At 38.9% G+C, this 27,328-nt stretch overlaps 1 protein-coding gene across 3 annotated transcripts in view; it reads left to right on the top strand.

Annotated features, from left to right (window-relative positions):
• The window catches only part of LOC103464744 (plexin-A2), a 92,366-nt gene that overhangs the window by 9,294 nt on the left and 55,744 nt on the right, over positions 1-27,328 (top strand). For 2 of the 3 annotated variants that reach the window (XM_008409061.2, XM_017304920.1), the window contains exons 2-4: positions 5,567-6,914; positions 10,275-10,457; positions 24,873-25,007. In XM_008409061.2, the coding sequence (XP_008407283.1) occupies positions 5,691-6,914; positions 10,275-10,457; positions 24,873-25,007 (1,542 nt within the window). In that variant the 5' untranslated portion in view covers positions 5,567-5,690. Of the gene's footprint in view, positions 1-2,386; positions 2,641-5,566; positions 6,915-10,274; positions 10,458-24,872; positions 25,008-27,328 lie in introns of those variants that run through there. The other variant, XM_017304919.1, reaches the window with a different exon arrangement.

Here is a 27,328-nt window from a genome sequence, read left to right as displayed (position 1 = left end):
TATAGTGATATGACATTCAGGAACGATCCGATTCTGAATGTGGATCTTTCAGATCAATTTGAGAAGCAATTTTGATAGGTAAAACTTAATTTTTTTTGTGTTTTGTAGCGCGGGGTGCTGGTCTTGACTTGTTCTTGGGTAGGTGGTCTTGACTACAACTCTGCTACGTGGCTCCTTGGTTGCATGTCCTCCTCCACCCACCTTCTTTCCATCCCCTTTCTGTTGGATTTCTTTAAAAATAAATGCCACTAGTGGCAAAAAAGAAGTGAAGTTCATGCTATGTTAGGACAGGAGACAAGATGTTTCCATCCCTGAAATTATGATACATAGAATCACATATCTAAGTCTAAACTATGTTACAGAGAGAAAACACAACATGCTTTATCTGTGGCATTGTTCATTAAAATGGCACATTTCTAATGTATTAAAATTCAATACGATCGGTTCACTTAATGATATTGTATTAGCGATTCAGCAAGTACTTTTACTTTTAATACTTAAGTATTTTTAAAAGCCAGTACTTTTTTACTTTTACTTAAGTACAAATGTTAATGTGGTAGTTTTACTTGAGTACATTTTTGTCTGTGTATATGTACTTTTACTTAAGTACATTTTTTGAGTACTTTCTCCATCACTGGTCAGCAGTCATTTAGATTAAAGTMAAAATAAAAAGTAAAGTTTTTGCTTCACTGTGTAGTGAAACAGAATATAAGATCTGTTATAGGTGTTAACATTTTTGATCTGGTCTGGACTTTGGATTCATATAAACAARCAACTGAAAAACAAGTTCCTGTATTTTGTCAAAGCAAATACACACAGCAAGAACTCTGTTCTGTTTCTGCGTGTTTAGGTCAACTTTGCATCAGATTTTCTTTGATCAAAGAGTCAGCGGGGTAGGCTGCTATGGGTTCTGACTAGTTTCCGGTCAACATTTCTCAGCTTTAATCTTGGTCTTAAAAAAACCGCAACATAGCACTGTTAAGACACAAAACATAAAATGAACTCGGCTTATTAGAATAGAACTTTTTCGCAAGTGCAAGTTTTTCTTTAATGTCACTTATGTAATTGGTAGCTATATCCGCTACACTTGTCATTTTGTATCCAACATTTTCCAGTACAAATTGGAGATGTATGTTAGCAGCACAGGTCACATCGACTGGCATTCATTTGGACCTGCTAGGGAATAAAGCAGAAATAGGTCCAATAACAAGTYAAACAGATAACCTTCTTATACTGTCAGGCATATTTAATATTTTGATGTTTATCTTAATTTTGATACAAAGGTGAGCCTTTTTCTTCAGTGTAATAATTGTAATGAAATACCAACATTTTGACAGCCATGAAGTAGATTATATATAATGATATAATTGTAATATCAATAGGCACATGGTTTGTATGAAATGTAGCTCCAAATCTATAAAGGTACGACATAGCATGTAGGTGCAATGTAACCAGCACCGTCCTATCTTCCGTTTCCACGCTTTAGGTGTGAATACTGTTTATAAATACTCCTACTGATTTCTTTTCTTGAAATCTAAGATGACTTGTTGGAGGAAACTTTATTTTAAGCTTTTTTTTTGTCTCCACAAACTTAGAGGCTAAGGAACCATGCATGTCTCAGCACAGCCCGATTACAATCATGAGGGCAGAAGTTGTTATGACTACTGTAAGTCAGACAGTTTTCCGCCCCCGTGGTCTTATACTGTTATTGCCTTTGTGCAGCCTTATAAATCTAGGCCAGTGTAACAACAACAGCAAAAAAAATGTTTTTATCACCTCTGATGCGAGTGACAATGAATCCCATTGTTGACTAAGTGTGAGAGCGGAGATCCAGCTTCTGACCTTTAGAAGGATCGCGGCACAGTCTGCCGGCGGCGCTCACGATCTCACACAAATGTGCAGCCAGAAGAAACAAACAAGGCAAACTTGAGGAGAATGCTGTTTGTGCTAAATCTGATATTGTTTGAGAGATGAGAAAGAGATTTGTCCCTACAAATCCACAAACTTCTTTACAAAAAAAATGTAATGAAAATTATGAATGAAAGAAACCTTTTTTTTCCATTTGAAGGAACCAAAATTAAGACAATGCTAACCATAAACTAATAAGCGACTCTGCGAACAAGTAAAACATCTCTAACACTGAGCTAAAGACTTTGTTAAAGCATTCAATGCTTTAAAAGCTGGTGTAAGCGATAGATTCAGTTCCACTCATCTTGATCCAGGTCAAAGGGTTATGTTTATGGTGAACAAGAGCATGGCTTCTCACTCTTTTGCATTGTGATTGGTGCCCATCAGGAGCCCGCATGCCCCCCAGAGGCCTTGGCAAACCCCTGTTCCTCCATTGTGTGTTTGTGCGTGTGYGTGYGTGTGTGTGTGCGTGTGTGTTCATGAGTCACGTCTGGGCCGGAGTGTGTCTGTGAGTGGTGAGGCGGAGAATTCAGCAGGGAGGACTGTGCAGGGCGAAGAGCTGTCTCCATAATCCAGGGTAAACACCGAGCAGCATGACTGCACGCCTCAGACGTGACCAAAGCCAGGAGAACAGAAATGGATGAAATGATGAGGCTGCCGCTCCTCTGCATGCCTGGCCACTTTTGCTCCAGTTTTCGCCCCTGTTTTGTAACACCTCGGAGGATTTGAGAGGTAGATTCTCAACACTAAATTAACCTCGGGAAGGCACTGCAGGTGTCGACTGTTTAAGGTCACACCAGACTCAAACCTCGCTCTGCAAATATCAGTTAATCTGCTATTTACTGTCAGATCTCAAGAGTGTAYGCCTATTTATTATTTCAAGCTAAGTAAAGGAAAGTTCTAGAAACCCTGCAGAAGTTCAAAGTGTAAATCACACACACAAAAAAAAAAGATCTGTATTTGGAAATTTATTTGAAAAGAAATTTAAACCAATAGGTTCTTCGTTGACACCGCTAAGCAGGGATAACTCGAGCAGAAAACACAAAAGCATTCAGCTGTTTTATTTTATAGTAGCTCAAGAACAGGCACCAARGGTTCAGTCAGATTTTTATGATCTAATTTTCAAAAGGCTTTTTACAGCACTGTATGGCATTCTGTTGTGGCAGATTCAGAGAAACGACTCGCACCATGAACCAAAGGCCTTTGCTTGACCGTCACAACAGACAGCAGAAATATTACACTTGCTTTTGAAAAATATTGAAAARAATATCCTGAAATAAAATGTTAGAATTAAGCGATAAATTAGAAACACTGCAGAGAGAGGTTTATTGGCCTTCAAAGCTGATGATTTGAGGGATTTTTGGTTGGAATTTTCTGGATGACGTTTTGACCAAAACAGATAAAATGTAATTTTGACAGCCAAGATGTTCTGCTAAATCTCAGYGCCTAAAGAAATAATCAAAGCAAACTCAAATTTTAATGTCTAGTCAATGGAAATAGAAAAAATAAAGCAATAAATTCCTTCTTTTATTTTAGAAATAAAAATTGATTCAGTTAAGTCTGTGTAAATGTGATATGRTAAAGCTAATGCTGTCTTCAAATGTAAATGCTTCAGTAAAAGGTGTGACAGATATTACTCTTCAGTGGCCAATTACCGGTGGAGTTGCTCATACTGAGGCTGCCAAATTGAGCAGAGTAGGTCGAGGCACTTGAGTGACTTGTCCCGCTGCGTGAGCTTTGTGGGGACAGATGGACAGAAGATGCTGGAGTGGAGCTTAATTCAGCCCAGCCTACTCAGTAACAGTCCATCCGCTCCTTCCCTGGCTCCAGCTCAACTCAGCTGGACATCCTGTTAGTCAGCTAATGGAGAGCCCCCAACGCATCAAGACCCCCATATTAGGTTCTGACATGGCTGTCTTCATTTAACCTTTACTTATAAGTCTAACTGTGACAACACTCTGTTTAGGTTAGCACCGGCCAAAAAAGACAGTTGGGTTTGAGATCAAGTCTTCTAGYGTTTGGCTGGAAATGTCACAGGTTTTTAAACAGAATAACAGTTGAAAAGTTTTCATGTATTTCTGAGGGGGTTATGCAAAGTAGAGTTAGGAAAGTCTTTCAGATCTGTGTTGGAGAAGCTTCTCRTGGAGCACAGATCATGTGATGGGAGGGTCTTCATGTAAAGATGTTTCTTTATGAAATCTGCCTTCAAGCAAGACCAAGGAGCTCAGAGGTGGATAAAAGGCTTGTTCATAACATGAATTCAACCAACCCCTGTCTTCACAAAGCAGAATCTACATGTTGGTAGAATTYGTGTATGTCTTTGTGTATGTCTGAACAAATCATTTCAAATGAAGTCAAAGAGAAATGTAATCATATAGTGGGATGCGACAAGAAAGAAGATGATGTCAAAACCTTTTGTTTATTTCAAACAAAAGTTTTACAGAAAAAAAGTGAAAATATTTAGCAATTGATTGGATTGCTTTTTCTCCAGATAAAGTGAAGCAGTGGTTCTCTCTCTATTTTATAACAAGTACCAAATTAGTAAATGTAAAGATTTCCCCTGGCAAAGGATGGATGGACAAGTTAAATAAAAAAAGAAAAGAGAAACAATAAATTAAATTATTACACATTGACACTGCATAATTACCAATCTCCCACACCTACRCTGGCTTCCGGTTCATTGTCATCAGCTATATCACAGCAGTACTTATAGAATAGTTTGAGAAAGATKGAAGTAGAGGCAAAGTTGTAGAATCACTGAATGTTGAGAAGAAAAAAAAAAAAAAGTAATTGACCCAATAATCACCAAGAACAAAGATTCCATAATTTCTACTGATGGATGTTTACATCTCTTTCACAAAACATCTTGAGATTAAAAAAACACATTTTGATGATAAATTATATTATCTTCATCAGAAACATCTTCAACTGACTGAATAACAGAGACAAAAAGAAACGTCCTAAATAAATTAATTTGTGAATTAAACCAAGCATTCACATATGTAATGTAAACCTTCTTTGAGCCAATCATGTGTTTGCCAGACATTGTTTGTTCTGGGGAAATACCCAGATAAAATATGGTAATGAAATTAAACAGAGAAGTGTATAGGTTGATGCTGGCTGGCCCTGAATCTCTAATGACTCCTTGCCATCCCTGGAAAAAGCCTGATTAATTTAGGAATCAGCCRCAATGGAGAGTGATTAATTCCTCCTGGATTCAACCATTTAAATGAACAAGACAGGGGGGAGAAGGGAAAACACGGAGCCCAAAATATGGAGGCCTAATTAATGCATTCAGATCATTTAATTAGCCACCCAAACAGGAATGCACAGTTACATTGTGTCATCGCTTTGTCTGAGTGGCGAATGGCAAGCTGGCTTGTGTTGTCTTACAAAGCAGYGAATATAATGAGAATCCCTGTTGAAAGAGAGAATATCATACTGTCTCGCTGGTCAGTAAATATGGGGAGACAGTTAGAACACATGATTACTTGTTTCTTTGATTTTTCTTGCATCTGACAAAGGAGAACACAAGCTCATCCATTCCTAGGTCTTCATGTGAAGTGCCTAATGATATACTGAAGACAAAGTTTTCTCACTTGAAAGAATCAATGATTTTTTATATTTACAAGTAATTCTCTCTTCTTTTCTTTTTCAGAACGATGTGAAGATTACTTAAGACAAAGCCACTTCTGAGCTCAATTTTCCTCAGTCTAATCCTCACATTTGCTGGTACGCAACCCCATTTATCTGAGCCAGGCATTCAGTGGAGCCCTGTGGGGATGGGGACATGCTCAGATAAAGGATGGACTTACAACAGCCTTACGAAAGGTCACCACCCTCCAAAGGTTATGTCATGGCCTCTGGCCCTCTGTCTATTGACTCTAGTCTTTTTGAATCAAAAGACGACTCTTGGACAGACAATGAACACCTTCCAGTCTGAGAAGAGGGAATGGTCGTTGAACCATCTGACAGTGCATCAGTCCACTGGGACTCTGTACATCGGAGCGATCAACCGGATCTACAAGTTGTCCGCTAATCTCACACTTTTGGTATCTCATGACACAGGCCCAGAATATGATAATAAAGCATGTTATCCTCCCCTGATAGTTCAGCCTTGTTCTGAGCCTTTGGCCTCTACGGACAATGTCAACAAACTGCTGCTCATYGACTACTCTCACAACCGGCTGCTGGCCTGTGGTAGTCTCTATCAGGGTATCTGTAAGCTGATGAGGCTAGACGATTTATTTATTCTCGTAGAGCCCACGCACAAGAAAGAACATTATCTGTCCAGCGACAACCAGACAGGAACAATGTACGGGGTTGTCGTTCCCTCCCAGGGACAGGATGCCACTCTGTACATTGGCACTGCCGTTGGCGGCAAACAGGATTACTTTCCAACTATCTCCAGCCGTAAACTCCCTCGCGACCCAGAGTCCTCTGCCATGCTGGACTATGAGCTTCATACTGATTTTGTTTCGTCTCTAATTAAAATCCCTTCTGACACGTTGGCTCTTGTTCCGCACTTTGACATCTACTACATCTATGGTTTCTCCAGCGGAAGCTTTGTCTACTTCATGACCGTCCAGCCAGAGACTCCCGAAAATGGGATGCCTGCAGGCGGCTCACCTGGTGACCTGTTTTACACATCTCGAATCATCCGCCTCTGCAAAGGTGACAAGAAGTTCCATTCATATGTCTCTCTTCCCGTGGGGTGCGTGCACAGAGGTGAGGAGTACCGTCTGCTGCAGGCCGCTTACCTATCTAAGGCCGGCAGGGTGCTGGCTAAGTCACTCAACATTAGTGCCCAGGAGGACGTCCTCTTTGCTGTGTTCTCTAAAGGACAAAAGCAGTACCATGATCCTTCAGATCATTCTGCTCTTTGCATCTTCACTATCCAAGACATCAACATGCGCATTAAGGAGCGACTGCAGTCCTGCTACCAGGGAGAGGGGAACCTGGAGCTGCACTGGTTGCTGGGAAAGGACGTACAGTGCACGAAGGCAGTGAGTGGACAATAGAGASATCTCATATCACACATGTCTTTAGACCAGCTAAGTAAACTCAGCAGGTGTGAAGAAAAATGCTCAGATTTAACAAAAGATTTCTTTTTGGTGTTCCATAACTATGATTGTAACTTTAACAGCTAACAGGCAGTCAGCCTGGCCTGTGCTAAAGAAAGATTTCAGGTCTGAGAATCCTATTATAGTAGTAGAGCTTGGGGAGATACATTTCACAATGCTAATCAGGGGAGTTTTGTATAGAGCTTTGATTTCATTCAGGGGATTGAACACTGATTCCCACCTCCTTTTTCACCTCTCTCTTTGCCTTTCTCTCCCTAATTTTCTTCCTCCTGCTCTTGTCACTGTCAGCAGTACTTGAGCCCTTCGAGACCTGTTCTTGATCTTGAGAAAAAGGCCTTTCTTGTAAATGCCCAAGTCTGAGCCTTTGTGAAAGCTGGAATTCCGCATAATGAGCGTCTCTCATGGAAATAAACTGAAAKTGAACCATAAAACACATTAAAATGCGTCACATGAATTGCTCTGATGATTCATAACTCAAACATTCCAGTGTGTCTAAATAAGATGTGTTGTTATTCAGAAAAGCAACTGATAGGGAAAATTGATATGTTGTAATTCAACAATAATTTCCCGCTGTGAAGCAAGACGCTCTTTGTATCATAATTGGACTTTTAGGAAGAAACGATTGGTTGCTGCTGACTRTTTTTTGAACACACGATTAATTATCAAAAACGATGAACATTAAAGTGAAACTCGACTTGCAGAGTGAATTGAAWGCCAGAACTGATATCAAAAGCAATCATTAACACACTTGGAAAAAAAAAAAAGATTATTGTAATTTTCTTTCAGACAGGTAAGGAGGTACAAACCAACAGTTTTAAAACCATTTAGTTAAGTGCTTGATAAAAATTCAGGAATTTCTTTAAGGCAGTACAATGTCTTAAAGAAATTTAAGGCATTGTATTAAGGCATTACGGGAACTTAAGGCATTCCCTTACATTCCCATTGAAAGGGAATGTAAGAATGTATACCATACACTGGCACATTTTTGWCATGCATCAATCAAAGATTTCTGATTACTGATTTTGTAAAGCTCTGAGCAGCCAATGCCAACTTCAGCAGTTTGATTTCTCTTTAATAACCTTAAATGATAGTACATTTCTTGCTGTACTTTGAAAGCTCTACTGTAGTAACTATAAGATGTTTAATGCAAAACAGGAGATAAATAAATAAATAAAAAAGAAACAGCCCAATGTTACAGAGCAGTTTGTTGGATTGCTGAAAATCCGCAAATATGGTAAAAGCCTCCATTATGGAATGAAGGTATCTGTACATAGAGTAAAACTAAAACGGAAAGACTGATTTTTTTTTTCTTACTATGCTGAATATAGCTCGCTTGTTTCATCTTTTCTTGAATGAATATATACCAATACAAAAAAACCCCCAAAGTTCTCTCTCTTCATGCCTCCTACAATCCTACTTTCAAACACCTTATTGACACACAAAATATGTAACCAAGTCTTCCTTCAGGAACATCCTAAACACTGAAGGGCATTATTGTTAATATGAAGTGGTTCTGCTTCTGCTGAGTGAAGAAAATAGAATTTTGGTTTCTAATTAGCTGAACATTGATCAAGTTAAAGATAAAATCATCCTATTCTAGTCACGGGTCAATTTCCTCATGCATTTCTAATTGACCCCATTAAATAAAACCTATTGGACAGAGAGAGCACATCAAGACTTTAAACTATTGCTTGCTATGGTAAAACAATAATATTTCAGCAGTATTCAAATTATCTAGGTGTTTCGTTGACAAGTAGGCTAACAGCAGGATGGGGCAGGAGATGGACGCAGAGATTCAGGCCTTGCCTGCCATAATGGGGCAGTTATTCCAGTCTGTTGTGGTGAATAGTTGAGCCAAAAAGCAAAGCTCTCAAATTCCCAGTCCGTTCATTCTCCAGCTCTCAGCTATGGGCATGAAATGTGGATCATGACTGAAAAAGCATGATCCAGCATAGTTACTGAAGTGAGATTCCAATATAGGGTGTCCAGGATTAGTCACATAGATATGGTATGTAGCTCCGTTATCTGGGGAAAACGGGTGTCGAGCGGCTGCTGCTGCTCTGCATTAAAGAGAGCTGGTTGATGTAGTTCAAGCATCAGATTGGGATGACTTTGGATGCCTCCATTCAAAGGTTTTATTGGTTCATCCTACTGGGAGGATCCCCTGGGAAAGACCCAGAACACAGAGTGGAGAGACTATAAATCCCTTCAGGCCTGAAAACACCTTAGGATCCCCAGAGTAAACTGTAATGTTGCTGGAGAGAGGCATATAGGCATCCCTCCCCCACAACCCAATCTAAAATGTATAAAACATGATAGATTGATGGATAAATTKATAATTTATGGTTTAATTAATTCATCTCTTGTTGATTTCATTTGTGTTACACCCAAGCTGATAGCTATATGCTGTCCTTTAGATAGAAACAGTCATAAGCTCAATATTTTAGATCAGAGGAAGATACGTTRTTGAATGTTTTCTAAAATGCATTTATTTTATTTTCAAAAGGGAGGTCAGAAGAGAAATTAGTTGGATGGGGCAAGACATCAGGTTTATTTATGCTGAACTTGCTGCAAAGATCAAATTTAGTAAAACTCAGGCAGATGATCTGAAAAAAAAATCGCATTAAGGCCTAACATGAGCATAAAGAAGTAGAAGATGTGAAATAAGAAATTAGCAGGCTTAAAAGGTGTCTTTTACACTAAGTGACAGACAATTAGCGAAGGTTTGAGGTGCATGTTAGAAGATCTGGAAGGACTGCTGAATGTTCAGGCTCTCTTTGATGCTTAATCAAAACTCGACATCTCTTGTGSTATGTGTTTGTGTGATGTCAGATCAAGCAATCTGAAAATCACAGAAACAGGCACAAAATACACTGTTTTCTTGTGTTTGCCATAAGCTATTAAGTCTGCTCCATGAATGTGCTGGCTCCAAGGCTTGTTAAAAAGCCCGGCAGCCCCATACCCTTTTGATGTAACATTTTTAACCCTGAAAATGGCGCACTTAATGCTTGTTAGGCTTACCATACATCAGTTTGAATTTACATCCTATATTCACGTGTCTACGCTGATCTCAGTATTTCACAAATAGTCTTCTCCCTCTGTAATTATCCCTAGCTCCTTTCTTATATCCCTTCTCCTCAGTAACATTTCCATTCTTCCCTTCATTCCCCTCTTGCCTGTTTTTCTCCATGCCAAACCTTTAAAAATGCAGCTCTCGTCTTTCTTTTATTTTATTTATGGTTTTCTTATACTCACCCTGACGTTCTGGGTGTCTCCCTGCAGCCTGTTCCCATTGATGATCACTTTTGTGGCCTGGATATCAACCAACCCCTGGGTGGCTCTCAGCTGGTGTCTGGTCAGACAGTGTTCACGGAGAGACGGGACAGGCTGACCTCCGTCACTTCCTACACCTACAACGGACACAATGTGGTCTTTCTGGGCACAAGGAGCGGACGCCTGAAAAAGGTGAGAGCAGCCATGAGTCAATAAATGCTTGCCRTCAAGCATAGTTATGGCATTACACCTTTAAGAATTATTTATGTTTGCTTAGGATAAATTTCTTTGTGTCTTTTCTGTAATTCATTCAATAAATTTCCACTCTTGACTGTAGCTAAACAGGCATTAAAGTTTTTTTTCCGTCAGGCAGACACAAATGGAGGAGAAAATATTTTCTTTGGCTGATGAACAGTATAGTGATGATTTGTTTCCTCAAAAAAAAAAAAAAGTTTTGATCCATTTTATTTTATTAATCTCAGTTAGGAAATCTGAAATAGATTATCACTAACGTCATTTATTTATAATTTCTTCTTTCAGGAGGGTAAGTAAATGAGCATAAGCAAAGYGCAAATTAACCAAACAAAATAGATTAAATACATAATGAAACAGGCACAAAAAAGAAATGCACACATGACACCTTTAAATGCTTTTAAAAAAAAAATCCTCTCCCATGTTGTTTGCCACTTACCTGATCACAACAGTATTTTTCAATGTGAGCCAACTTGATAGGTTTAAAATGCAAAAATAATAGTAAGTAAAAGGGTTTAATAGAATTATTTTATAATTGTAAAAAGGGAAAGGGAGAAAGGCAGAGAGGTGAATGAACCCGTATCTCCAGGTTTATKTAGCAAAGTGAGTATAGTTCTTTGAAAATTTKAAGAAATAAAAACATTTAACCTGATTTCTAAAAGGTGTTAACAATACCTCTGATGTTCAGACGATAATTGCTTTTWATTTCCACCTGTAATGGTTCCAAAACACTAGCCGGTTTCATTTATTTCTTTGAAGAATTGCCGCGATCATTAGGAAACTTTTACCTGAAAACTTTTAATAAACTCAGTTGTAAGTTTTGATATATTTGGCTATTGAAGCTATCGTTTGATTTTTTTATTTYATGTTTTGCACGTTTTTTTGTTTCATTTATCTAACGGTGTCACACTGAAGCATCAGTTTATGTTCTTAGTTGTTTCCAAAAGTCTTACTTTTTTTAGTACTTTTGAAAAACTTTCAGCAAGCAAATTGCTAAGACCTTTTTCTAATCTCTGCTTTTGTTCCCTTACAATTATTTTGTATTAAATAAGTCATCAACATGAGAAGGTAAAGCTGTCTACTTCTAACTTTTTTCTACTCAGAGTATCAAGCAAGTTATTTGTTTAAAGAATAAAGAAATTATTTGTTTTAAAGAATAAGAATAATGACAGGCAAGTGGTCAAATGAAGCAAATTGTGATCCCAAAAAATATCTGCTTGATTGTTCACTCTTAAACTTTAGCATGCTACTGTTCGAACACACAAAATAAAAGGTTTTATCCATCAATCTGAGACACTAACAACATAGCTGTGATGCTATGAGATTAAAGGAACACTTCAATGACTTAGCAGTTCACTTTTATCAAGTTTATTGTTGTGTAAGAGACAGACCATAAAATTGTACAAAAATACTATAATAATTTACACATCTTGTTTTGAGAGAATGATTTATTCTGTCTTAAACCTTCTCAGCCTCACAAAGCTCTTATCTTCAGATCTTTATAATCAAATTATTTCTTAAAAAAACAAAAAAGAACGAGGTCTAATATTTCATCTTAATCTTCTAAACAATAATAAATKAACAAATTAACAAATGTGTATAATTTTATACGTAAAATTAATTGAAAGTGCCTCTGCTGTGACTCAGTTTAAAAATTGCTGTATGGAACATTAGAAATATTTTTCAGCTAATATAGAAATGCTCATCACACAGACACATCTGTTGCCTCATTTGTATCTCGCATTCTCTGATGTCACACGGGCCTTAATCCATTAACTGTAATTAATGCAATAATCCTCTTAATTATGATCTATTTAGCATAACTGGGTATGTCAAGAACATCATGATGATTATGTTGGGACATTATTCATTTGCACAAAGAAGCTGCTACCATACAATTCAGATATGTTTTTGCTAYAGCCTTCATACAGTCACAAATTGATGTAAATCTCCGTGTATGRCCACTTGAGCCAAATCTGAAGTACATAAATGTTCATTTATTCCTTTCTTTTAATTAAATGTAAGAGGTCATTATGCACCTGTAAAAGCTTTTATAAAATTATGTTCTTGCAGGATTTATCATTAAAAGTGACTGCATCAACCACTTCAGAGATTTAAAACATTATTTCTAATGTCTTCCTATACATTTAAAAATATAGCTACATGCAAGTGTGGAGACAACTCAATGTTCTTAATGAAAATGCAATGAGCTAAAAGTGTTTTCTTCTTTCTTTCAACTTTATTTTTCACTTCATYAAAGGTGTGAAAGAATAAATCTGCAGCTAAGCTCAGAGGAGTAATGAGCACTTCTTTTTTTTATTACTTAAAACCAATTTTGTTTCTTTGGTGCAGACCTCAGCTAATAACCCCCAAATTATTTTTTGAGACATGCTGGGTTTTAAGGTAGAAATGCTCTTTGTAAAAGTATTATTAGCCCTTAAACTTTTATAGGTTCTGTCATGTTACAATGCAAACTTAAAATGGAGAACAAAATTATATTTGGTTTCGATATTTTTTACAAATAAAAATCTGAAATCTGAGTCAGTACTTTGTAGAACCACCGCTTGCATAAATTACAGTTTAGTCTTCTGCCATATGTCTCTACCACCTTTACAGGACTGAGGTTTGCAGGCAAACCAAAATTTGCTTTTGTCCGACTCAAGAGTTTGATTCCGCATTCACACCTCCCCAAACGAACCAGACTTTCCAAACTGAAACAGAATAAACAAGGTTGATGTGTAGTCTCAATGCCTGGAGACATTTTTTTCTACACAAACTCTTATGGTGAGTTTGAAACTCATTGACATTCATTGATTCAATAATATGAGGCAAGCGAACGTAGCAAGGCCATCAAACTATCTTGTAGATGATGAGCTCTCTCCATGAGGCTGATAAAGCTGATTCAGCTCATTGTCCACCATGGTCATTCCAAGTGCATCCTGTTTGGCTTCATTACGGTCAAGCTTCTATAAGATTCAGTTTTGCATCAGAACTAACTTTAAAGGACGTCGGGCCCTGCTTATTGCACAGACAAACTACATGCAGCTGACTTAGGAAATGTGTGAGAGGACTGTTGTGACATTAGCCTAGGGGTCTCAGTCTTATGAGAAGCAATCTGTCTGACACACAAGAATTACACACACACACACACACACACACACGCACGCACGCACGCACGCGCGCACACACACACACACACACACACACACACACACACACACACACACACACACACACGCACACACGCACACAAGCACACACATAGGTCCAGACTAGGGGCACAGATAGCATCACTGCAGCTCTTTCTTTTGATGAGCCATTGGGGAATAAGACAAGATAGCCTGACAGTGGGAAAGGAAGAGAAGGAGAGAGGAGGAAGTGTAAGGCAAAGTCAGTCTAATGGCCAAGGGAAAAGAAGAGAAACAACAAATACCAAAGAAGAAAGACAGAGAAGAGATATAATGTGAATGTGACGAAAAATTGAAGCAGAAAAATTGTTTGTGCAAAAAAACAAAAAAAAAACTTACTATGTACTCTCAAAGAGACCAGTAAGTTAAGGTGAGCAGAGCAAGGCATCCATCATGTCTGTAGTTGAGTCCAGAGAGTTTAAAGGCCAGAGTTACTGTCATTAGACAGACTGAATGAGCAGCTATGATCTCAGACTCCCAAGAGCCTCCATGGAGCACAGGGTCACTTCTCCAATCCTATTCCATCACACCCAAATGGACAGGCTCAGTGGAAATGGGGCATGACTATAAATGCCATCAGCAGATCACGTTAGTAGCAAAGGTCAGGTCTGTCACTGCAAAGGTGTCGGCAGGGTGAAAGGTCACAAGGACAACCCACAGACTTACCGTCTGAGCTTGGTGCAGCATATGGATGCACTCATTGGCAGCTCCTGATTAGACTGCTCATGTTTCTGATAAAACAGGACATTTCTATCATCATGTGACACCGCTTTGTAGCCGCAGGTGGTTCATTTAAACYGAGTAGTTTTATCCTACTGGGTAACTCTGGGTTGAAAACAGAAGGAGCTTTTGCAGCTTGCATGCACTAATAAGATAAAAAGTAATTATTTTCCACTGTTGTGTATTTAAATGGATTTCAGTGGGTGAATACATTCAGTACCACATTTCCACATCACAGAAAAAAGCAGGAAAGACCCAAAATGAGCACGTTATTCAATTGTGTGACTTCATGTTGTTAATTTATTGCAATACTGATGCACATCTGAATGCAGTCGTGCAGCATTCATATACGGTTATAAAACAACAACTTAAGTGACAATATGTTTTTGGAACTGCCATATTTGATAATTTTTTTTGCCATTTTTCATAAAACTGGACATTTGGTTCARCAGTAAACTCCCTGGGAAAAGTGTAATGTGTTTTAAAGTGAGATAACCCATATTATGATGGTTATGAAAGTAACTAAAACATGGAAGAAACTGAGTCAGAAATATATGTTTGGCTGCAAACAGATCAGATTCCTATGTAAAGCAGAGCATTATATCAAATTACTCTACTGCTATATGTATTTGGGTAATTTCTGAAGTCACAGAAAGGAACTTACATTAAGTTGATGTCAAATAAATGACATGTCAAGTATTTTTGAACCAGACATTGTTCAGTTTCTACATCTATGTTGCATAAATTTCTGATTWCTTAATGTCATACATCCTACTATTTGTATGTAGGACATTAAGCTTTTTTCCTCATGCAAATAAGCGGCAGACACACTATGATGACATTATGCAGTTTTGTTGAAAGCCCTATRGCAGGTTTAAACAAACAAGCCCTGTGGCAGCTTCAAACACATTACATTTGCTGAGTAGAATTGATTTTCTGCAGAGCTCTGTTGTGCTCTGAAGAACTACAATACCACACTGGAAGAGGATGCTCGTCTGACACGGGGAGTGCTTTTAAATATTGTGCAATTTGGGCCAAAATGTTCCCGCTTTTAGCAATAATTACAAGGTTTTAAGTTCGTCAGAGTTAAGGAGCACATTAGTGATGTCATAGCCGCTGGTGTTTATAATAAACAAAAAGACTACACCAAATTTCATGAATACACGCCTCAAGACCATTTCAGTAAAGTTACTCTTAGAGTCACAGGTTNCAGTAAACTCCCTGGGAAAAGTGTAATGTGTTTTAAAGTGAGATAACCCATATTATGATGGTTATGAAAGTAACTAAAACATGGAAGAAACTGAGTCAGAAATATATGTTTGGCTGCAAACAGATCAGATTCCTATGTAAAGCAGAGCATTATATCAAATTACTCTACTGCTATATGTATTTGGGTAATTTCTGAAGTCACAGAAAGGAACTTACATTAAGTTGATGTCAAATAAATGACATGTCAAGTATTTTTGAACCAGACATTGTTCAGTTTCTACATCTATGTTGCATAAATTTCTGATTWCTTAATGTCATACATCCTACTATTTGTATGTAGGACATTAAGCTTTTTTCCTCATGCAAATAAGCGGCAGACACACTATGATGACATTATGCAGTTTTGTTGAAAGCCCTATRGCAGGTTTAAACAAACAAGCCCTGTGGCAGCTTCAAACACATTACATTTGCTGAGTAGAATTGATTTTCTGCAGAGCTCTGTTGTGCTCTGAAGAACTACAATACCACACTGGAAGAGGATGCTCGTCTGACACGGGGAGTGCTTTTAAATATTGTGCAATTTGGGCCAAAATGTTCCCGCTTTTAGCAATAATTACAAGGTTTTAAGTTCGTCAGAGTTAAGGAGCACATTAGTGATGTCATAGCCGCTGGTGTTTATAATAAACAAAAAGACTACACCAAATTTCATGAATACACGCCTCAAGACCATTTCAGTAAAGTTACTCTTAGAGTCACAGGTTAGTAAGTACTTAGTCTTTGCAAATACAATTAGAAGAAAGCTCATTTTATTTGCAAAAATAGCAAAATCTTGCTAATTTGCAAATTTTCGTCCTTCAGGGTTATATTGTTCCCAGGGGTGGATCTACTGGGGTGACATGGGGTGGCTGTTKCCACCCCAAATGAGAGCCTTGCCACCCCAGCTGGCGACTATGAATTCAATAAATAGTTATGGGAAATCGGACATTAAGCACATGAATCTCTTTTTTCYGACAACATTGAATGCAACACAATGCAACCTGACACCTACTGCTGAGTAGCGGGAAGTGCGAGAGAAGGACAGAGCCGAGGCAGCAGCATTGATATGGATGGATATAAATGACTGGACTGGACATTACGTGACTTATCGTGCGCCATTGCTGTCCATTGAGTCAACATTATGGGACCACAGTCACGCAAAGAATCTGAAAAATGGACGCAATATTTAGCGGTTAATTCAACCCTATAAATTAGATAACAAGGGCTTCAGATTTAACAGGTGAGGAAAAAGTTTTAACTTACAGAAAACATTGAACAAGTGAGCAGTGGGTAAGGTATTCTAGCCTAACTGTTACTAGCCTTCTATTGACTTTGATAACCTTAACATGTGCTGCGCAGTTCGGTGTGTTTTGGTTCCGTTAGCACTAAAACAGGTCAACCCGCCCACCAAGTCATCAGTAGAGCAGCTGTTTAAATCAGCTAATTAACCACCGCTGTGCTCAGGCGAAAACTTATTAATAATGACAATATAAMCATCAAGCCTGACGGCATAATGTAACAGACCCAATGTTATGTTTTGGTGTTTTTGCTACTTTTTTGTGTGGGAAATGTTTGTTTTTTGGTGTTGATTCCATCCATCCATTTTCTTTACACCCTTGTCCCTCAGTGGGGTCGGGAGGGTTGCTGGTGCCTATCTACAGCTAACGTTCCGGCGGAGAGGCGGGGTACACACTGGACAGGTCGCCAGTCTGTCGCTGGGCAGCACAGAGACACACAGGACGAACAACCATGCACACACACACTCACACCTAGGGGCAATTTAGACAGACCAATTAACCTGACAGTCATGTTTTTGGACTCTGGGAGGAAATCGAAGTACCCGGAGAAAWCCCACGCATGCACAGGGAGAACATGCAAACTCCATGCACAAAGACCGGGGCCGGGAATCGAACCCGCCACTGTCACTGTGCAGCCGGTGTTGATTCCCCTGATCGGTAATCTCTGCTCTATGTGCTCGTTGAGCTGTTGTCTGTCGGTTGCCATGGCAACGGGTCTGCGTAAAGCATAGAGCGAAAAAAGGCAGAATAGAAGTGGTGTTTGGTTCTTCACCTGTTTATCAGCTTTATTGTAAGTTTATTGTRACGCACTRTCTGCAGCCTCTGCAATTCATAAAAGTTAAACAAGCGACAAAAACTGAACTRATCATTAAACTAYGGCTCCTACAGCATATTTAAAATAAAACGATTGACCCATATATGAGAAATTTGYCCCTTCTTGGATCYTTACAGAACTAACAGAACCAAAGTTGTTTATAGATTTCTATCACAGAGAATTTATCAAACATCAGTTTTCTCCTCTTTATTGTAAGTCGTATTTAATAGMTATATCTGATAACAAATGATGGCGCTACGAATATTTTCGTGACAGATTTCTGCTCATCCTGAATTGGGATAAAATGGTTTTTTGGACATAACTCAATGAATCACATAGTGACTAACAGGCACTGTTCAACCCAGTAATACATATCAATAAGCAGGAGTATGAAAGACATAAAAATAATTAACTATACTATATTAAGAAATTATATTTAATCCTCAGTGCTACATGAAGCTCATTTTGAAACAATGCAAGTTAAAAACAATATTTTGCAACAAAAACAAAAATCCCTGACCCCCCTCTTGCCACCCCATAAATATCTTTCTAGATTCGCCCCTGATTGTTCCACACTGAAAGACGAAGCAGTGTTGAACAATATAAAAACCTCCCACTGTTTTACCTCTGTGGCTCTAGCAACTCAGCTACCATATTTGCCTTGAAATTACTGGAAATGTTAAGCTTATGGCAAATAAAKCCTTGGTCAAATACTCTCATGTGCAAATAGTGGCTTTATTATGGCTTATTGAGAGCGTTAAGCGGGTGGGGAAGTTCTCCGGTGCACTGCTAAATGACTTGAACTTTTCAAAGTCACGGTTTGTAACGGGGGTCTGGGAAGGGGAGATTTGATTCGATGATTGAAATCACTAGAATGGGCTTTCAAAGCAAGGRAAGAGTAGGTGTGTTTGAGGCTAAACTGAAAGGATTTTCATAACTGCATGAGCTGGACCTGAGGGTAAAACTCTGCAGAGTGGATTGTCATTGGATGTCTTAGTGCAGCTGAAATTGTAAAAGGTATTAAGAGAGGCAATTTTGTGATAACACAGGGAGGTGTCCATCTTTCTGCTTTTCATGACCGACTTTAATTGAGCTGCTCCATCTTTTCCCCTCCAACTCTTTGTCCTCTTTTTTCCTTCTCTTGCTTTTCCTTCTACTGTTTGCTCACACAAATGAAAATACACAAGAGAACTGTGACTGCACTGCGGTAAGGAAAATGAAGACCATACGGGTGCCATGAATTGTTCCACTGTCCCCCTCCCACTGCTTTTGTTGGTGGGCCATGGGAACCGGACAAACAATGGGAATGATTTAAGGGATAGCGTGCAGCATGGAGGAGGAGAGGAAACAGAAAGCAGGAAATCATGTCCTGAAGGAGATGGAAAAGAAGTGAATATGCACAGATGGAGAGGAGACTGTGGTCAAGTTGCAAAAACAGTAAAATGAAGTTTGGAGGCTTGCCATGCAGTTGAAGTCTAGGGTGGAGGGAAATTTAGGTTTCTGTAGCTGAAAACTTTTTAAGTCAAACTTTCACAAGCACACAGACACACATGCTATGTTTTACCAATACATCGTGTCTCATAGCAATGATCAATATCTCTCTCTTTGCCGAGTCCGATGATACAGATCTCCACATCAGCGATGCTCTCTGTTGTCATTAAATGCTAACTGCTGCTCAGCTCTGTCCTGGGCTTTGCTTCATTAGCATTCACAGAGGCATCATGAATATATGGGTTAATCAATGCACACTCTCCTGGGCTGTCAGCCGCAATCGGACCATATGCACAGCCATTCAAGCTTAAAGGTGAACAGTTGTTGGACCCTTATGTTACTGAGTGCTCCGTGTCATCGTAGAGATTCAAGCCTGCAAGCATCCTCTCTGAAGTCTGCTCCAAAGTCTCCTTTCCTGACATTCCCTCTCTATCTTCTTTAGATCTAGTCTTGCATGTAGTTTCATTCTGCAGCCTGTCTTTAAGCCATAAAAGATGTAGTGCTAAACTTTAGATATTCTTGAAAAGATTTTACTGTAGATCAAATGTGTTTTATGTTTCATTTAGGCATACCAACGAATTTTCAGAATAGTAACAGAAATTTACTGTAGAAAAAAGCAAATAGACTGTGCCATGTCCAGTTTAAAGTACTGCAGACATAAAGGTCTTGTGGGACAGATGAAACCTTGTCAGCGTGGCAGATTGGGAATGAATCATTGAACAGATTGCTGCTTGCCTCCTAGGTCATCCTCCATATGTTTAGGTTAACTGGACATAGATTGGCCAGCGAAGCAAGACATGGACTATGTCTCTTGAATTTAAACTGCCTTTAACGCATAAACAAAGTCATCTACAGTTTTTTTAACTGTGGTAAGAAAAGACAGACGTTTATATGCAAACATCCCTAGCTTGTAAATCACCGTTTATAATCCATCCCATATGTAAACAGTCACCGCAGAGACGTCTTGGTAGGCGACTCCATCATAGAAGGTCTGGCAGTTTTACAACAGAGCCAACCAGACTCGAGCCAAGTCATATCTTAGAAGTCATTTCTTGTTTTTTTTTTGGCTCTCGTGGGATTAGACTGTGCTTAAGATGCAAAGCCATCCATGAGAAAGGAAGGCTGTTTTTCTTAAGCACAGGCTCAGGTTGCATATTTGTTTGGGGAAACCAAACTGTTGTTTATAACCACCACAGGTCCTGCAAGATAATTTAAGCAGTAGGACGGATATTGCTGCTGTTGGGTTACATATTTTCGAGTTAAATATATGTCCTTTTTCCCTGTTTAATGCTGGGAAAGGGGCATTGAATTAAAGACACACTGAAGTCAAATAAGTGTGTACTAAAACAGTTTCTGTACCGGTACAAGTCTTATTTCATATGGAAGGGACAACACAAGGGAGTCTACAGTAGAAGATTTCTGAAAGTAAAAATTTGGACATTAGGCTCCTGTTCAAATAAAAACTCCCTTTGAACTTTGCTATATAGTGTAGTTGAGGTAGAGGAGTAGTATTTCCATATTTAAAAAAATGTTTAGCTAAGAATTATTTTAAGATTTAGCTATTTAAATGGAAGAACACTTGATATGATCCAAAGATAAACACCTGGAGAACATTTGATAGATGAGAGGAAAATTGATTTTGAATCTGGAATTACTTTTGTGGAAACTGCTGATTTAGTGGGATTTTAATGAACCGCCATCTATGTCCTTTAAAGAGAAATGTCAGGAAAGGGGAAATATCCAGTGAGCAACAGTTTTTTTTATTATAAAAATGCCCTAAAGATGTCAGAGGTCACAGGGAAATATGCAGGATGTTTTGAGGCGATAAAATGGCAGCAGTGGATTTCGCACAGACTCTCTAAAATTGGACAACAGATTGGAAAAATGTTGCCTGGTCTGATAAGACTCAACTTCAGCTGTGATAGTCGAGTCATAATATGGAATAGACAACATAACTGTAAATATTGAACCATTCTGTCTGGTGTCAACATTGTAGACTTGTGCTGTTGGCTCAACGGTGCAGCGGATAATTTCTTTGGCTCCACTTGGGCACGATTAGAACCAATTACAAGTAGCGTAAACATCACAGTCTATTAGCGCATTGTTCCTGACCATGTCTATCCTTTTATAACCACAGTGMACTCAGCCTCTGGTGGCCACGTCTGGCAGAAKGATGCACCTTTTCACAAAGCTCAAATCATGTCAAGCTAGTTTCTTGAGCATGAAAATGGGTTTACTGTAATCCAATGGCCTCCACAGTCACCAGATCWCAAYAGAGCACGTTTGGGATTATTTGAACATTGAGATTCACTTAATGCAGCGAAGTCCAAGCCCAGACTTGGAGAGCTTCTTTACTGCAACTTTAAATCTACTAAGCCCTGTTTCCAATGATGTTCAAGAAAGCTTTTTTTTTTCATTGACAACATATTCCAAAAAATTACAGCACATTGTTGTAACAGAATTAAAATACATTAAGCTATTTYAATGTTTATAAATCAATTAATCTCATAAATCCTTAAAGTCTGAAAGGGTGACTACTTTATTTCCTTGAATTATCTTCTTCTAGAGAAAAAAGGACATTTCTATATATTTTGAAGAACTTCAAGTATATCTAAAATCTGTTTAGACATTGATTATTACTTCAATTGAACTGAAGTTTTTTTTTTTACCACAGATTGTTAAAATCAAGAATCAAGGCATTGTTTTTAACCAGATCATATTCACTACTGAACAACYAAACAAAAGAAACAAACATAACACGATTAGCAGTAAAAACTACACTAATCAGTCTATTTATAGAAAGAATACATTTTTCAGCTGGTCAGGTGAGAGTAATCGACCCATCAATCACAGGTTAACTCACAACTATACCRAATTTCAATTTAATTTGTACTATTTGCTTAGTGAATAAGATGCTGATTGTGGGTGCAAAAATGTGAAAAACTAATTATGCAGCTACTATATCTTAGTGACTTGGCCAACATTTATTGTTTCATGTTTGGTCTGTCCTTTTAATAATGTAGCACACCCGAAGGTGGTCCGAATAAGCCATCATGTTTACAGTTTGCAATTACAAATTTTATGAGTGCAACCAACAGGAGAGTGAGTTCCTTTACTTTAATTATTTTTTTGTTTGCAACCCCTGTCTTGTGTGTACGTGGGCAACTATGTGTGTCACCTTCAACAAGCAGGCTCATTATAAAACTAATTAAACCTGCCTTACTCTCATTATAAAGCTGTAGGGCTTAAGGAGAGATTGAGGACCTGGTCCTCCCAGGGGGCGTCCAACTGGTCAGCCCCGCTTTAGATAATAAAACCACGTGTGAATGCGCTGAAATSAAACCGCTCGGATCAGTCATGACGGGTCAATATTTGTCAGAGCTCATTTTAGCATCTCTATCCCTTGGCCACTCTCATGATATTCCTGCCAAAATGCCACAAAGCTCAATATATCTGTCCTCTTTGTGTGTGTGTGTGTGTGTGTGTGTGTGTGTGTGTGTGTGCGTGCGTGGCTGTCCCTTTTTTTTTTTTTTTTACTTAAACATTGTTTTCCAACAGAAATGCTTACATTCTCTTGTGGGCTATTTATGAACAGAAGAGTGTGGGAAAGCATATCCAAATCTGCGTATACAGTATGTGGGATTCCAAAGAGGAAAAGAGAATCAAGAAGACCTCTAATGAGAGTATTATATTTTAAGTATCTTTYGCAACAAAAATATGCATAGCAATAAGCCAACAAACAGTCCTGAAAGGATAGTGCCCTATACATGACCTAAAAACAACAAAAAAATGTCCTGTCCCTATTGCAGCTGGGTGGTATTGGACGAAAAACTGAAGCCATGTCCTCACGTTACTTCTATTCCTATCCTCCTTTCCACCTAAACTAAAACACACAGCTTTTAGCAAACATATCCCCCCCCCCTTCTGTTTTTCATTCCTGGCTGCCTGAGCTGACTGTTGGCGAGGCGCAACTGCCTGGAAGGTGGAGCCGTGATTGATTGATGAAGTTTTGGTGCCTGGGGGATCCAATCATGTAATCAGTTTGTATTGATTGACTGTCCCCACTGAGAGAATGCTGAGGCTCTGCCACATTGTGCGAGCTAGACCTGGCAAACGCTCAAAATCATCTGCAGTCAAATTTGATTTGGGTGCCGAGGCCACGTGCTCAGACTCATGCTGGGAAGATGTGGCATAATCACGCTGTAGTCGTTTGAGAACAATTCCACAATTCTCCACTCCGTGTCTTCATGATCTTGCATTTCTTTTAATTATTATGATTGGGAAATTAATTCAGCTTTACTATAATTGCATCACACAGCAAATGATCCACTTTCAATGGAATTTTAAAGGAGCTTCAGCTTGGGTTTGCATCGCTAATAAGGGTTGTTTCTTGCTGTGGTTTGCTTTTATTCCGACTTTGCTGCCTCTTTCACACTTTTRATTTTTACTTAGTGTGTCAAGTTATCATTAATATTGATGCGGTTTACATTATTCCTGCCAAGACAAACATAGGTTTTGTGATTGCAAATACAGGCATTTTTCTGGGAATAAAATTAAGGACTGTTGTAAAGAAATGCACATAGGAAAAACACTTTCATTATACAGAAACTAGTGCGTAAATGTAGTTCTACAAAAATAGGCTGCCTATTGACAGCATGTGCATCAGCGACAGACTTTGAACAAAGGCTCACCTGCTTATTATTTTGCTTATCTGAAACAGCACACATTGTTGGTCAAAGTGGAAAGGAAAAGTGAAAACCTTTTACCGGTCGGCATCTGTTATGTTTGCAGTCAAAAGAAATTCTGTTTAAGAGCCATGAATTCACAAGGAACTGTCTGAGTGCAATGGAAATTGTGGCAAAGCTGGGAGGCAAACATCTTGAAAATGTTCTTAATTTGGTTTTTGAGAGGCGATAAAAAGATAAACATAATTTTTAATCTCCAGGAATCCAGCCCTGAGATGTTAAAGCAAAGTTTAAAACTGGAAGAAGAGTGGTGTGTTTCCTTGAAAGAATCCTAAAGAAGCTAAAGACACATTGACATATTTTGTGACTTTGAGCTTCAATATTCCTTTTTCTCCCATCTACTCATTTGATGTAGAAATGCACAGTACATGTATGGGACATGGTCCCAATACTCAGACAAAATGCACTTTGCTATTTGCTTGTGATTGAGGAATAGATAACCTCAATGGTATAAAAATCTGGTTGTTTTATCAAATTTATGTTGCATATGGGTTTTCTCTAATTACATTTAAAATCCCTTCAAAGGTCAACCTCAAGATTGTAAATGATATTGTATTTTTATGTTTTTACTATATTTGACATCTCCACTGGAGGATAATTTATTTATAGCTGTACAGCTATGATCGGATGAACATTTTTGCTAATAAACAAAAAAGTTTAATGTTAAATTGTTAAAAATATCATAGACAAGCTTAATTTATTGATCCATACCTTTTTTCTTGTAGGTGAAATTTTTTGCTCATGATAGTGAAAGCAATCTTTATTTTGTTGTTCCTTGTAAAGGTTACGTTTGCTTTTTACTGATAAAAAAATAAATAGCATCTCTTTGTTTCTGCTTGTCGACGTCTCTTTAGATCAGGGTGGACGGCGCTCAGGAGGGAGGAGTGCTGTATGAGACGCTGACTGTGATGAAGGACAGCAGCCCAGTCCTACGGGACATGGCCTTTTCCCTGGACAGGAACTCTCTGTATGTCATGTCTGACTATCAGGTGAGGAAACGCCCTTATTTTGGAGCTTCTGTCAGAAGAGCTGCTGAGTCGGGTGGGGATGTAGCGATAGGCGAAAGCCTGAGATCTGAAGGACGCCTGCGGGTTCAAGTCACTTTGAGAGCGAACCTTCAGCATGCTGATGTGCCCTTGAGCGAGTCGCTGAATGCATAGCATGGAAATTTGGAGCTGAAGCTTTCATTTGATGTGAAATAATTTTTTATTTGTTAACTTTTCTTGGTGTTGGGTCAGAGAAGCTGATAAAATTATGCATTTGCTGGGGCACAAAAATAAATAACTCTTCTTTTTGAGGGATTTGCTTGGATTGAACTTATCAGGATGCTGCACATAAGACTGCTTGCTTTGTTCTGCATAAATAATAATTCCTGCTGGAACAAGTATTTACAGTTTAAAAATTAGCAGCTAACACAATTTCAAATCAAAAACATCAATAAATGACTAATGAATAATATTTTTTTTGGAATACGACCAGATGATCATGGCTTATCGCCAAAACACAGAGAGGAAATTCAAATTCACGTCTACAGAGGGATTGTTAAATATGTAGGCTGTGTGTGAGGGGATGGACCATTGCTCTAATTACTTATCCAAGCGAATCGACTTACAGTGCGTGCATCTTTTGTGAGCACTCCTGACACACAAACCGTGGAAAGCCACTGAAGGGTTTTTTTTTCTGGATGAATGTGCCCCCCTATTGCACTCTTCACTTGGCCCGCCATCACAGAGGCAAATAGTTGTTGCTGGACGATATTCTCTGCACTCATTGCAGATAAGAGAGAACATTGGTAATCACTTTCAACTCCCATCAAGTGATTATTTTGGCGCAATGGCCTGCCACTGTGAAATGGGATTAGGTTTCACTGTGGCCAGAAAAAGCCCCTATCACTGCTCTCTGTTGGAATCTACCGAAGCAGAGTCACAGGACGGAGAGCCAGAGGCCAGCGGGGGCAATCGCGGCAGCGCCAGTTATTACAGGGCGGCTCAAACTCTTTTCAAGAGCATGAAAATGAACTTTAAAAGCCATCTATCTTTAAAAGTATGACGTTTAAGGGAACAAGGGATGTCATCAAGGAAGGATGCGGGAAGATAAAGACAGTCCTGCGTTGAGCACCATTTTCTAAAACAAATCAAGGCACTTCTTGTGTTTGTGATTGACTGGAAGAGACACAGCATCATTTATTGATGAGCTCTGGTTGTTCAAGGAGAGACGCGAGCTTCTTTCAAGGAGATTTCCAGCTACTTTCTCCCCTCACATCTCCCTCAGTGGCGCATAATAACCAAGCAGGAAACCAGAAACCCAGCTTGACCGAGCTTTTTCTCTCAATATTAGAACAGCTTTGGCTTTGTAGCCCTCACAAGCTTTGAGGAAAGTAAAGCCTTCCTCTGTTTGTCTCCATCTCCATCTTTGCCCGAGCGCTCCCCGAAAGACTTTCCCGCAGCGCTGGTAAGGAATCCCCCCCAAGAGACAGAGCTTCGCTTACAGATTCCCCACACTTTCAGCGGATCCCAGTTATGAGAGATTTTCAGATTGGTCGAAGCCACACAATGCAGCCCTGATGAGGAATGAGGAATGAGGCACAGAAAGATTTGGCTGAGATCAGCCAACTCATGTGGAATGACAATAAGGCTCGCCGTCTACTCTCGRTTTGAAACACGCAGGGTTAGCATGATGATGAAGAGTGAGTCAAAATAAAGGCAAATCACAGTATTTATGTGTGGATATGTGTTTTTCTTAAAGATCATATGGGAGCAACGATTGATGTGAAAATCGTTGCTCACGAAGACACAGCTGTCTTTGTGTTTTTCACTCGCTGTGTGTCTTTAGTTTGATCATTCTTTAGTTCTTCTTTAGTTATGCTTACAAACACATGACTCACAGAGTTTTCTTCCTCTGTCTGTGAACTGATGGCCTTCAGCCTCGGAGTAAACACAAAGCTGCTGCAAGGTTTGTCCAGGGAAATCCCTCAGAGTGCCACTCAAGAAAATGCTAAATCATTCCTTGAAACCCCCACCATGCACATCTTTGTTTCTCTCTGCCTGCCTCTTTTTTCTCTATACTCTTTTCTTAATTAACGGTGAGTGTTACCAATACACACTTCCTGCCAGATGAGTTGTGTAAAGTGTCTGAATTATGTTTCAAATTTCATTTGAACAACATTCACGTGAGGTGAGATACAGTATGGCTAGATTCCTCAAAGTTTTCAAAAGACTTTTACCTTAATTTCCATTTAAACCTAACTTCTTCATTGCTAACACTCAGTCATAATTTAAATTTGACTGAACAAATTCAGTCAAAATAACAG

Source organism: Poecilia reticulata, linkage group LG5, assembly GCF_000633615.1.
Source record: "Poecilia reticulata strain Guanapo linkage group LG5, Guppy_female_1.0+MT, whole genome shotgun sequence".
In the NCBI taxonomy this organism is placed as follows: domain Eukaryota; kingdom Metazoa; phylum Chordata; class Actinopteri; order Cyprinodontiformes; family Poeciliidae; genus Poecilia; species Poecilia reticulata.
This window is presented reverse-complemented; position numbering and strand designations above follow the sequence as displayed.